The sequence below is a fragment of the Schistocerca serialis genome, chromosome 8 (assembly GCF_023864345.2).
Source record: "Schistocerca serialis cubense isolate TAMUIC-IGC-003099 chromosome 8, iqSchSeri2.2, whole genome shotgun sequence".
In the NCBI taxonomy this organism is placed as follows: Eukaryota; Metazoa; Arthropoda; class Insecta; order Orthoptera; family Acrididae; genus Schistocerca; species Schistocerca serialis.
In genome coordinates, this window is record NC_064645.1 from 631,803,348 (window position 1) to 631,818,503 (window position 15,156).

The 15,156-nt window shown below is 37.0% G+C and overlaps 1 protein-coding gene across 3 annotated transcripts in view; it reads right to left on the bottom strand.

Annotated features, from left to right (window-relative positions):
* The window catches only part of LOC126416269 (ATPase family protein 2 homolog), a 78,042-nt gene that overhangs the window by 49,494 nt on the left and 13,392 nt on the right, over positions 1 to 15,156 (bottom strand). For all 3 annotated transcript variants that reach the window (XM_050083908.1, XM_050083907.1, XM_050083906.1), the window contains exon 4: positions 326 to 859. In XM_050083908.1, coding sequence (XP_049939865.1) covers positions 326 to 859 — 534 coding nt within the window. The remainder of the gene's footprint in view (positions 1 to 325; positions 860 to 15,156) is intronic.

Here is a 15,156-nt window from a genome sequence, read left to right on the forward strand (position 1 = left end):
AAAACTAGGTGCACTAAACTTTGCAGAAAACAGTATGGACAGTATGTAAGAGTAACTTAGCAGATACTGAGACAACGTACTGCTATTTCAAACAAGCTGGACCTTGTATTTCCTGTGCAATCACACTTCTACTCCTTACATCTGAAAAAACTAATTATTAACATAATGTCTTCATCTTTTCTCATTCTATCGCATTTACTTGCATGAGTCAATGTCAGTTATATGTTGTTGTTGTTGTTGTTGTTGTTGTTGTTGTTGCAGTCTTCAAACCCAATACTGGTCTGACATAGCTAATTACATACACAGACAATAAAAAGAGACATACCTGCAAATGGCTTAACATCCCCAAATGCTAGGTTCATTAGCTCTGTAATCTCATTTACAATGTCCACCATGCCTCCTACATCGTCCACAGTAATATCCTGTTTGTCATCAGCTGGCAATGCACTTGTCCGCTGAAGAACCCATGAAGTGCTGCTGATCACTGAATAAACTTCAATGTCATTCATAACTTCCACACTTTTCTTCGCTTGGCATGACTCCGAAAAGGTTTCCGATTCTTCAATTTTCAGCCTAGAAATATCATCTGCTGCCTCTTCAATGTTTACATCACACGTTTTATATGGTTTAATGTCAGTCACTTCAAATGTCAGAGGTCTGCCATAGTGTAAAATTCTTAGCCTGTTTCGTACAGAAATTATGCTGCTATTATATTGGTGATGAATCAGTAGTGAAAGGTCTGAAGAAGTTTCTATGTGAGTCAGTGGCTTGAGCCTAACTTCTTGGGCAGGTAGTGGTTTCACATTCAACTTCCTTACACAAATTTGATCACCAAATTGTCCTCTAAATATTTCCAACCCTGAAAAAAAGACAATGATTATAAACTGACATGCACAAAACAGTATGACATTTAAAAGCACAATTAAAACACATCACTGCAAGAGAAGCTTTTTCAGTGCTACCACAATCTAAGACAAACAGTCATGAAACTCTGTAGGGCAAAAAGTGCAACGTTTTGACAGCTGAAGCAATGCTAGCACTACAATCAGCTAGCCTGTAGTTACAGAAGAATGGCACAACACAAATGGAGGGTTTGGTACTTTTAACGCTGTTACGTCCATATTTTTTAGCCACTAAATATGGTGCTGGATTTTCCAATATGAATAGGAAAATGTAATTAAAGTAATATCCCATCTCCTGTTAATGTCAATACATAACAACAAAAGGTCAGTGCAGTGTAACACATATGTCGAAAATTGTTCAAGACAGGAAGTGAATTGTAACCAGGTATATTTAAGTTCAAAAAGAACTTTTTATGATTATATCTGGTATGTACTTTCTGATGCTCTGCAATGATTGTGGCTCATTTCCAGATTCCCAACTCATTTTAATACATTAAAAACTAGACAAGATTTTTACATTCTTGGCACTTAGGTGCTATTTCTCCTTATTAATGCCCTTTTCGCCCTATCCTTGTTTCTGTGCCTTGTGTGTACATATCACGTTTATTTTTCCTGCTTCCCACGTATCAAAACGCACTGGTGAGTGCACTCACAAGCACTGCATCTAGCTACACTTGGTCCACAAGACAATGTTTCTGTAACACCACCATCTGAAGATGAGCCTGCAATGGCTCGGAAACATGTTCATGGTTGAATAAATCATAAAAAAGCAACTGGTTGCATATTTATTACCAGATAAATGCCAGTTTAAATCACAGTCACAGTTTGTCATCCACAACATATATTCTAAAACTGCTTTTCCCTCATCTACTGCACCCCCACCCCCCCACCCCCACCCCCCAATCTACTCCATCACAACTGCTATTGGCTGATGGATAACTCCTCAACTTACCCAGTGGAGCATTATAAAATGCAGAGTGAACTGTTTTGTCAAGGGATTACCACAGAACCCTCCTTTATGTCTGATAGCTGTAAAAATAATTCTCCAACTCATCTTGGTTTACCTTCTTCATTAACAGATATTTGTCACACATCCTACAGTGAGCTCACTCACCATCAACTGCAGCGAAGAGACATTCATTTGCAAATCATTTTTGCATCTGATTCTACCAGTATAATCTCTAGCACTACTATCTTCAAATTTCCACGATTCAATCCAAGGTTTCATTCTCAATAAAACAGCCAAATTCTCAGAATGACTTGTGATACCATTTTTCAGAGTTACAAGTCCTCTGAAACTGCACAATTAAAAATGTCAAACAGAGAAGGTCTTTTTTCTTTTTTCTTTACAAAAATCTGCAAAGCTGTAAATGATTGCGGGCATAAGACTGCAACATCAAGCACCTCAACAACTCCTACTATTGACTGACAAATTTAGGTGCTAATGTGAAACTGTGTTAACTATCACTCTCATACAACAACACTATGTCTTTCCAAGAAGTTGTATCAAAGCTGCGACTTTCCATTTCACACAAAATATTGCACTTAAACAAATTATTTCTGACAGTCTTCAAAAGATGAGAGTCATACAGGAAATAAATCTTTTCTTTCTCATAAGTCACAAAAGATTTCTCTTCACACACACCCAGATATTACCTCCACTCAATGAAATTTGACCCTTCGTCACACAGCTCTTATCAGTAATACCCATCTCTCTTAACTTATGTACTATTGAAAATATATCAGCAGGCACACATTCATTACAAAAATGTGATAATGATTGGTGCAAACCATTTATCACTACTATTACAACAGTATTTGGGATTATGGGGTTCATGTCTCACCAAATTCTTCAAAAACCCAGTCACAACATCCAGTGAATCATCTTATGATAAATCTGACACTAATGTAATATCATACTTATGCAAATTTACAGGTTTTTTAATTTAAGAAAAGCACTTCACCTTCTCTTTCAACAAATAATTTTTTTCATTAATGCAACATTTTAGTTGTACACCTTCCAGATATTTCTGTAAATTTCTAACTGATGGAAGATGAAAATATTCTGATAAATATTTATGTGTAAGTCAACTACAATATAGCATATTCACAGGACACACCTTTATTTTATCATAAAATTGAGCCCAATGTTTCTTCTAACTTTGCTCAAAATAAGACCTCAGGCTTTATTTCTAAGATGCTGACACCCTATGATCTTAATTATTACCTGCCTGATTTAGCCATTTCCTGCAATCAACTTTCTTTTTGCAGTCCTTGGATGGTATATGTACCTTTTAAGCTGTCTGCATCTTTGATGCAAACAAACAATCTTGGCAGCTTTATGTTTCAATTGTTTCTTTATGTTATCAGCTGTTCCATTTAATTATTTCTTCCTCACATGAAATGAGTGGCACACCTTAATCAACTAGTGCAGCCTCTGTATTTGTGCATTTACTGATACACTCAATTCACCTCCATCAGTGGCATCCACAGAGTACAATGCTTTTTGCTTTCTTTGTTCTGGCATAGTGCATCTGTTGGGCAATATGACTGAGGTTGATTTGGAACACCAAACAATGTTGGCACTACATTCCACACTACTTTCTTCTTGCCTGCATTCATGAACTGGCGTATCTCAAGACAGAAAGCACAAATGCTAATATTCTGTACAGATACTACAAAAGCTTCTTCATAAGGCCAGCCCTTCTCACATCTACAACTCACTTCTTTTCTTCAAGAGTTACAATAAACGGTTACTCTATTGGGGGAAAAAAAAGCATGCATATTAGACCACAAAACTTTTTACACTATCTGTAATATGTTATAATTATCTACTTATTCATACCCACACAATGTAGTCTCATGCAATCCAGAGCATCTCCTTGCTTTCATGAACATTTTATGCCATGCTAAATTTAACAGTCTTGGCTATTTATACATGAACACAGTAATTACTTGCAACTACATGTTTCCTTATTCGCTTGAATACGTAACCACAAAAATATACCAGTATGTAGGCCTATACTTTTTTTATGAAATTGAAGTATGAAACTACGTAAGCCTTTTGAAAAAGTTTTCGACTGCTTGTCTGCAATCAGGAAAATTTCCATACATTTTTATGCATTAGTAACATCATGAAATACTGGTCAAGATTTTGTGGCTCTCATTAAGAGGAGAAGTTCTGGAGACACTAAGAGGAATGGAAATGTTAAAAATTTTCTCACATGCTTGAAAGTATGACTATCCATCCCAAAATGAGCATTTGTTATTCGTAACATTGACTTACTCCCAACATCCTTCGGATTTTTGATTGTAGCTACAATTTATAGTGCCACAAAAAACTCCGAAATACAACCACATTTTGAATGTGCTTCTCCCCTCGATATACAGTACACATACACAATTGTTTTACAGTATGTTGTGTTTATACAAGCCAGTGCCTTGGCAGTGTAGCAATTAGTGAAGGTGCAGAAAATCTGTGGGAGTCTCGTGAATTGTATGTTAGAGACTGGTGCTAGTGACAGGACTAACTGCTGTAGAAAAAAACGAAACCAGGGAGAAAATCCATAAAGCCAGCCTAATAAAAGTAGGTAGAATGACAAAGGCATCCCAAACTGTTTTCTATTAATGAAACAAAACATTTTAAAGGTGTGTAGGTGACTGAGGATAAATTCACAGTATAGGGGTACCATCTTCAGTTTGGAATCAAAACACCCTGAGTCCCCAGTTCACTCAAAGCTACTGCTTCAATTACGAATTACAATCATTAGCAGTGGTGGCCGACAGACTTTTGTTATAAGGATTCACCCTTGTTCTGCCAACGGCCTTGTCAAAGAGGGCAGAGAAGCAGACAGTTTCAATTCACATTATTTCCATTAGAGACAAATCTGATTGCCCCAATGTGTGGTTTGCACTTCCATGTCAGAGGTTCGAGACACTATAATTTCCTCAATTCCGCCTGCACAAATTTTTAAAAATACAATTCCCAATAAATCCCTGTGGGTCAGCAGTCCAGTCTTCGTATGATTGATTTGGGCCCTTCTTCCGTTGTCAAAATTCTAACCTGGCCGCAATAAGACATGTTTCTGTTGAAAAATGTTCTTGGAATAAACATTCTAAGCAATTCACGTTCCACTGGATTCAGTAAAGGCTCTAGTTTTTGTATTGTCTGATACAACAACATGTCCTTTTGTCTTCCTGTATCAGAAATATTACAGGTCAAAAAATGTATCTGCAGTCACAGGCACTAGGTGTCCCACTCTTCGTGTTGTTTATTAAATGGTGGAAAGTCTATAAACACGAGTGGCACAGAAGACATTCCTGCTAAAGTAACTAATGCTTGCACTGACTTTGGTATAGCTGTTGTTACCCTGCTGATATCCATGCATATTTTTTGTTAGGAGTTGTTGTAAGTGTTCCATGGTTGAAAAACCTGCACTTTCATCTAATTACAAAATTGTTGAAAGTCCAGTTTGCATGTCACAGGTCCCGTGCCACTGCAACTTTTATACAAGTAAACTACTCACGTTACTTATGGAGTTTATCCACAACAAGCAATATGCATACCAGATACTACCATAACAAGAGATATACTGTACATACAGGATACTATTTAGCAACAGTGCAAGCTATAATAAGTCTGTATTCCTACCAAAGGCCAGCTAAAATTACTACTGACTTCAGTAGGTCATCAAAATACTGCAGAATATCCAGTTTGTGTTTTCATAGATAAATATAACTAAAAATGATAATAAATACAGTAATGAAGAGCTTTGGAGATTATGCAGCTGAGAATTCAAGTTGTCAAAATACATACCTAGCAGCTATCATGTTTGCTACCCACATTAGAGCTTTTTCTTAACATATAATTGTTGTAACCTGTTGTAACGGCGACCAGAACGGTCGCAAAGTGGCCGAGAAAGGGCAGCAGGACCAAAAGGAGAGCGGCCCACAAACAAACAAATGAACGGAAGGTATGGACATGAAACAACAACAGACGATGGAGAGAGACCTTACGATGACAACACGCAAGAAGAAATGGAGTGACAGAGACAACCAAATGAATCCAAGACATCCACTAGTAATGAGAACAAAGAATGATAAATACGCTGTCTGTTGTCGAGGCGATGTGTCAAGACTCATGCAACAATAAGACTCACTGGCTGAGCAAGAGGCAGGCGCTTAAATACTCTATCGGGGGCACTGCTATTGGCCGCTGGAACCACATATTCCACTGTGGCACCCTCACTCCAAATGTGGGCCAGGACGCGTGCGCCACCACACCTTACGGCGCGGTGGTGTAGAGACCTCTAGGGGTCTTCAACATCCATGACATTTGGCGGGGATTCAAATTCCACAGCGCACAGTACCAGACTAATAATGACCTAAGGTTGAAACTGGTAATGCCCAGCAAATCAAATCTTTGCAACTGGAACCAACTTTCTTCCTTGAAGTTTCTATGGTTCCTAAGAACACCCCATTCATTATGAAGAAGATTCTAATAATATATCTCTGATTTCCATCGTAATTTACAGTGATTCCCAATTTACTGCTTCGTGTCTAGTGCCAGCTTCTTGATGATCTTCACATCTGAAGCCCATTCTGTAAACTACATAAAGAGGCAAAGTCTACAAGACTTATTTATGGGAACTGTATTATGATTGTATAAATTACAGTTCATCTGATACCGAGTTTTATTATTAGCCCCAAAATCCCATTAAGGAACAAATTTACTAGGATATGAGGGTAAGAATTCCACAATTCTTAATGAGAAGTCAGCAAGACATATTACTTCATCACACAATATTTTTATTGTTCACTTTTGCTGAACAGATAATTTATTTACTTTACCTGTATTACTCAAGAACATGCTACAATGGAACAACCTGGAGTGACAGTTTGCAAAATAAGCTTTAACATATCTCTTCAAATCAAAACAGCAAGAGATCCTATTAGCAGCCAAACAACCTGAACTGAATTTCCTGATTAGTCCATCTATGTGTCAATTCTGTTTCAGATTCTTATTCAACTGAACACTTTTACAACAGTGTTTGATATAGCGTATGATAATTGGTGCTTATTTCTATTGCCAAAAACTCATTGTACTCATTTGAAATTGTGTAATACATAAAACACCACAACAGTAACAAATAATCAGTTTCCTGTGAACCAATTATAGGTCTCCTCAGCTGTCACCTGGTCTTTGTCTGATGTGGTTGATCAACATTATAGTTTTTGAACACTTCTTTAAAATCTTTGAAATAGAATGAATGTAAGCTAATAATAGCAGCAGGACTTGCAGGAACCCATATATGATTCTTAATTTGATGATCTTCTGTTATGCAATCAATTTTATTCCCGTTGTGTAGTTTGTCCATGAAGCCCTTTACCTTCTGCTATGAAGGCAAGGCCCCACTCACGTAAAAAACTTAATGAAGCAATATTTGAAGTTACCAAGACAAATTTCATGATCAAAACAAAGTCAGTAATTAAAGTCTCTGTACATTCATCTTTTTAGATATGGTTGTGGGACTTGGTTATAGCCATCACTTCAACCATCACCTGCCAGCAGATGATGTCTGAAGTGATCACAACAGCAAAAAGCTACTAATACCAGTATTGCTAGCATCTGTTTTGATTACAACTGAGGTAGAATCTTCCTACACATTGGTCAGGGGCCTGAGGATCGTTTAGTAAAATGCTGAAACTGGTTGCCAAATAAAATAAGGTTGGCAACTAGATGGCTGAAAGACGTTTATTAATTCATATTTATAAAACTATAAAATTGTGAGACAGAGCAGCTCATCAGCTTCTATCTGCTCCACCCAAGATCCCTCTATGCCTATACCAACATATTCTACCAGACATTCCTCTCCTGCAACTATGCCACAGATCTTATTCATGATCAAATCTCACGAGAAGTTTACTCATCTAACCCTCTCCAATTCCAAAAAAATACACAGAAGTATCCTTCTTTTCACCCACTGTCCACTTGTCACCCAGGCCTTGAATAATGTCTCAATTCATTAGTCTGTCAAGACTTGATTTTCTCAAGTCAAGTCCTGAAATAAGATTCCCTCCCCCCTCTCCTCTTCCCCCCCTCCCGCCAATATCCTCCCAACACAACCCACCGTCACCTTCTACTGCCATCCTAAACTCCATAACATCTCTGTCAATGCATCTGACATTCAGAGACCACTATCCCTACTCCATTATAACTACAACTGATGCCAATGTCAAACCTATTCAACGCGTCCACTCACTACCAACTTCCCCAGTCCTAAAACCGGCCAATCCTACATTATCAAAGACATAACAACTTGTGAAACCAAGCTTATTACTGAAACTTCCTGGCAGATTATAACTGTGTGCTGGACCGAGACTCGAATTCGGGACCTTTGCCTTCATGGGCAAGTGCTCTACCTCTGAGCTACCCAAACAATTCTGCCAGTACCTCATCTCCTACCTTCCAAACTTCATAGAAGCTCTTCTGTGAAACTTGCAGAACTAGCACTCCCAGAAGAAAGGATATGGTGGAGACATGGCTTAGCCACAGCCTAGGGGATTTTTACCCTTTTCATTTTTACCCTTTACCCTTAACTTCAACTACAATGTTATGTAGCAATGAGTAGTATTAATAAATATTTCCTATCATCTCTCTTATCAGGGAGATAGTTTTCTTGAGTTCTAAAGCATATATTATTTATAATTTTTGTAGTGTAAACTAATAGTACATTTATTCCTTTATTAAATTTGTTGTTAATTCGTACATTCTATTTTCAAACAAATAGTTTAGATGACAAAAATCAGTACTAGGAACAAGAACAGTAAACACAAAGACATGAGAGTATTTTCAATATTCAGGTAAAAGCATTTAAACTGACCAGCAACCATAACAAATTTACTCTGTCTTCCAAAGGCAACTGAAATGTGGAAGACAGAACAGAAGTGCCTGCAGAAGTGAAACTGTGAGGATAAGTTGTGGGTCATGCTTGGATAGTTCAGTCAGCGGACCACTTGCCCACAAAAGGCAAAAGTTCTAGGTTCGAGTTCCGGTCCAACACACAAGTTTAATCTGCCAGGAAGTTTCAAATCAGCACCACTCCACTGTAGAGCAAAAATTCATTCTGGAAAGAAATAATTAGTAGAAATCACTTCGATTTATGTGTCTGCCTCCACAGGCAAGTAGTCAGTGTATCTGACTGCAATATGGGAAATCCAGGTTCAATTCCCGATACTGCCAGGCACTTTTCCTTGGTGGGCAAGTTGGAACAGGGTGCACTCAGCCTTGTGATGGCAGCTGAAGAGCTACTTGAGTGAGAAGTCTGGGAAACTACCAATGGCTCAGAAAGCAGAGTGCTGACTCCATGCACATCCTGTTGGATCAATTCTGTCAATACAAAATGAATGTACTAGACCATTTTTTGTATGAAAGGTGCTTTAACTGCAATAACAATGAAAATTATAGTGCTTTGGAATTCAAACGTGAATTACTATCTTATTTTTAGCAAATACCCCACATAATTACCATTATTTATGGCACATCGCCATCATGTAATGACTGAGATCCGGAACATCCCAAAAGTGCAACTCAGTAGCAATGGCAGTTTGTCTGTTTTAGATCACTTAACTCCATCTGAAGGGACACTACAAATAACTCAAACATAAAGGGCACATTCTAAACAATCACAGTCCTTAATCACATCATTAATAAGCATATTGCATTTTTCATTTACTATGACATTTATTTTGCCTTAACTGAAAAAGTGCCCAGCTTTAATTGCATCTCTCAAGTATTTTGGCTCTCCAACACACAATTTATGACTTTACATGAAATTATAAATATGAGGACTGTTCAATAATGAACAATCAAAATTTTTTTACGTTCATAATGAAATATCAGCTATTGAATTAACAGGGCCTGATATCACCAAGAAATTAATCATTTTGTTTGTGTATAGATCTCCCAGTGGTAGTGTGGACATTTTTTTCAATAATTAACAGAAGTTGTAGATAAAGTCTCAAGTACAAAAGTCAACATAATTCTGTGTGGGGACATTAACATCAACACTAACATCATAAATGAAACCAGCAGCACCTTCATAAACATCCTATTGGTCAATAGTGCAATAAGGGTTACCAAGACGACTTCATCAGTAATTGACCATGTGGCCACAAATATGGACAGGGAAAAATGTGATGTAGCTGTAAAAGATCTTGGACTATCAGACCATCTCTGTCAAATAACAGCAGTAAAGTCAGCCATCAAATCATTCCCTAAACTACAAGTCCACAAACGAAATCTATCAGAAATCAAAATAAAAGATTTTTCAAAAGGACTAGAAAAACAAAGCTGGGGTGAAGTTTATAAGGAAACCAATGTGAATATGAAATTCTCTAAATGCTCCACACTGTTTAAACTGAACTTTAAAAAGGCATTTCCACAAGTATGCATGTTTGTATCAACATCTCACAAAAACATATGGATAACAGCAGGTATTAAGAAGTCCTCCCAAACACTTAAACACCTCAGCTCCATGAAAAAGATTCGCAATGATCCAGAATTCTTAAATTTCTATCATAGATAGAAAAAGACCTATAGGAAGGTGCTGATTGCAGCAAAAAAAGTCATTTAATGACCAAATAATATATAATGCAGAGAATAAAAGCAAAGCAGTCTAGGATGTTATAAAAAAGGAAATGGGGAGAGGCAAAAAAACACAGAATAACATACTGATAAGGGAGGGGGATAAAATAATAAATGATCCACGGCACTTAGCAAACTATGTAAATGAACATTTTTCAAGTATCGCAGAGAAGTTACAGCAAAAATTCCCCTAAACAAATATAACACCTGTAAATAATTTTGCACTAAATACAATGATGTTACTTCCAACCAAAGAGAATGGAGTCAACAAAACAATTAAAAAACTAAAAAATAAAATGTCAGTAGGCTTAGATGAAGTACCAATGTATGTTCTGAAACAATGCATAGGGATTATACAAGGCCCCTTAACAAATATAATAAATGAATCCTTCACATCAGGGACATTTCCAGAGCAGTTGAAACAGGCAAGAGTTGTACCTTTGCTTAAGAAAGGTAATGCAGAAGTCATAGAAAATTACCGGCCTATTTCCCTTCTGCCAGCATTCTCAAAAATAATAGAAGCAATTATGAAAAACAGATAAATGAGTTACCTGAATAAATACAATCTTTTAAGCGAATCACAGTTTGGTTTCCGAAGTGACAAAAATACAGAGTCAGCCATAGTAGAATTCACAAAAGTTGTACTTGATGCTCTTGATAAAGAAGAGTGTGTCACAGGCTTATTTTTCGATCTTTTTAAGGCGTTTGATACAGTCAACCACAAGATTCTATTAAATAAATTAGAAGCATTAGGAATAAGAGGGGTAGCTAATGACTGGTTTCGATCTTACCTAACGGATAGGGTACAAAGAGTAGAGATAACACATACATCTAAACATTCAGTAAAACACTTATCAGAACCAACATACATTAATATAGAGGTTCCACAAGGTAGCATATTAGGACCAATACTGTTCCTGATACACATCAATGACTTTCCCAGTAGTGTTACTCATGGTGACAAAATCCTCTTCGCTGATGACAGCAATATTATAGTCACTGAGAAAACAAGAGAACTCCTTGCCGAGAAAGCAAATGAAACTCTCAAGGAAGTTTATGATTGGTCAATAAGCAGTAAAGTGAGATTGAAAATAAAGAAAACTAATGCCATGAATTTCAGTTTGAAGAGGAAAAATGACAATGTTAAATTAAATGTAGATGGCACCTCTATAGACTGTGTAACAAATGCAAAATTTCTAGGAATGAATATTGATTCTCAGTTGAAGTGGTGTGAACACACAAAGGAAAGTCATCAGCATGTTATGCCCTTAGAATCCTATCATCAGTGTGTAACATGCCGTGTCTTTTAGTTACATACTATTCATATGTACACTCAGTTCTTAGCTATGGCATTCTTTTATGGGGAATAAATGCACAAAATATGAACACAATTGTCTAATTCCAGAAAAGAGCCATAAGAATAATAATCAAAAATACTAGTTGAACTCATTGTAAAGATCTGTTCAGAACACTGGGGATTTTAACTGCTCCATGTGAATACATTTACCAGTCAGTTGTACACATCAAAAGTAACATTGGTAATTACTGCACAAACAGCTCTGTTCATGATCATGCAACAAGAGATAGACTCAACTTACACTTATCAAGAAAAATTATTATTACTATTATTATTATTATTATAAAATATCCAACATTCCACATAACACCTTCACTTTATGTTTTTTTCCTTCTTTTTTTCCTTTCTAGAAATACTTACCCCCAAGCTATGCATAGCACAATACAAACACCTCTTCCTCTTTCTGAGCTCAACATCTCACTCATTATGGAGGGATGCTGACTCAGTTTTTCAGGATAGCAAATGGGAAGTTGCGGTACAGAAAATGGCCCAGAGATCACCAGTGTGTGTTGTGTGTGTGTGTGTGTGTGTAGTGAGTGAAGTGTTATGAAACAATGTGTGTATAGTGTGTGCCGTGACTGATAGTGAGATATGAGTGAACAATGTGGCATTAAATTGTTTAATAAGTTATTTGTAAGTATTGTATAACCAGGAGTAAATCTAATGATTGCTTCTAACTAGAAGTCTGTAGATACATGTGTATACGAATTAGCTTATTTTAAATTGATCTAAATTTGTAAGTATATATCTAAAACAAAGATGGAATGTTTCCCTCTATTATAACTAAATTTGTAAGTACTTTGACATGTCCTATATTCTTGTAAAAAGAGATCTACAGATGAATAAAGCTACTACTACTATCACGTTAGGCTTTAATTTTACAATATTCTGTTAGCTTAATGTGTAACAAATGTGCTGCACTAAATTTATCACTGCCACTCTTGGTTTCCACCTGTTAGAGGTGGGCAAGCTGAGACAAGTTCATTATCACCTATCACAACAACAGAGGTGACACACGAAGAACAATATGTGGCTAACGAATATTCAACTGAGGCCTATACAGTGTTACAGGAGGTCTATGGTGAGCCTACTCTTTCCTACAGACCAGCTCAGAGATGTTTTAAATTGCTTGAAGAGGGGAGACAATCAACTTCAAAGGAAGGTGGACCCAGCATTACAGATACTGCTCTTACAGAAGAAAATGGCAGAGAACGGATGAATGGCACCTAGCCCTAAACATACTAAAATATAAGTTAATGACTATGAGGAGGAAAAACAAACCCATAGTGTTCGGGTACAGTGTTAGCAGTGTCATACTTGACAGAGCCATGTTGTTTAAATACCTGGGAGTAATGTTGCAAAGCAATATGAAATGAAATGAGCATGAGAGGATTGTGGCAGGGAAGGCGAATGGTCAACTTAGGATCATTCAGAGAATTTGTGGAAAAATGTGGTTCATCTGTAAAGGACACTAGTGTAACCTATTCCTGGATACTGTTCAAGTGTTTGGAATCCTTACCAGGCATTCTTTTCAAGAAATACTATTGAGATAATTTAATTTCACGTAAGGACCATGAAAATAAGGTACAAGAATTTAGGGCTCATATGGAGGCTTATAGACAATTGTTTTTCACTCATTCTATCTGTGAGTAGAACAGGTAAGGAAATGACTGGAAGTGACATAGGGAAACCTCCGCCATGCACCGTACAGTGGCTTGTGGAATATGAATGTAGATGTAGACAAAAATCAACAGTTTTGGTGTCACTGTAAGAGAGAATGGATTAATTACATTACAAGCATCATCTGAAATACTGAAAATTTCATTAGGCACCACCCACATGTTGCTGGCAGGAAATTTACACACGAGACGTGTTGTGCACGGTGGGTTCCAAGACTGCTGATTCATGAACAAAAGGATATTTGTGTGCAGGACTGCATGCAGTTGAAGTTGTTGTTGGAGGAAGATCCAGAATTTCTTTTATAGATGATCAGTGTTGATGATAATTGGGTACATCATTTTGATCCTGAGAGCAAACAGCACAGCTCAATGTACAAATCTTCTTTCCCTTCATATTTTACATCACAATGACTTTGTTATGCGGCAGATTAATTGCACTTTTTTTCCAAGTTCATCCAACCTATCCCTCTTCCCTCCATAAGAAAGGAACACACAAAAATTCTGAAAGCTAGGTAAACCTCTTTTCAGTTTTTAATTGTTACTATTCATGGGAGCAGTACCTGTAATGTTAACTTATGTAGTTAATTACTGGCAAACCATTCTGTCTTCTTGTAAAAATAAGTATTAAGTAATAATTACATAGATGGACATTTCTGCATTTGTGGCATCTCCCAGAAGTATCTTCAATGACTGAATTTGTCAATTCTTTTCCACCTGACTTCATAATATTTTGTTTGCTCAGTACATTCAGAGATGAAGGATATTCTCTTAAACATGATAGCACATTCGAATGTCCAGCAAAAGTCAATACTAAAGTAAATACACTTAACTTTTTTTTCTTCAGGAAAGTGAAAACAAAAAGCTTACCACTCTTAGGATTCCTTATCTGTTACTTCTCACCTCTTTCACATCTAGTAATGTTTGTTAACATGGAAGATGCCAAGCTGCATTGTGGCTGAGAGACCCCTTATAACTGGCTGAATAATTCAGTTCAAAGGTGAGAGAAACACAAGGGCATACCATCTCCAACAGGCCTGTGTCTAGCAAATCACTCTATTTTCAAACCAACTTTCAGGTTGATGATAGCTTATCTTTACCTTACATCACTACTCAATATCATACCTTATAAGAAAAAGTAGCCATATCAAGTTATTTTATGCCAAAGTAGCACTCATGCATCTCCATCTCAATGGAGGATGGCCATTCAATAAAGGGCAGTGAGAGTGGGAAAAATCATATCAGTCACTATAAGAGTACACATTGCCAGGGTCGCACTTAGTGGACGTAAAACAGTAACTGCAGACTAAGAGGCTGCAGCACGCTTTTTGAAGCTTTCAAAAGGAGCAGCAACCACTTGGAACTGTACAGGGTCTTATTCCTCCAAAATAATGTGCATCATTGCATGGTGGTGACAGCACAGTGATTCCTGGGAAATTGTGATTCCAAACACTTTTATAGATTACAGTACAGATCTGTCAAAATGTGATTTTTTGTTTCTTCACAAAATGAAGAGAAATAACCAGTGAGGATCACTGTAGGCGCAGAAGCACACATGTGAACCCTCAGTAATGT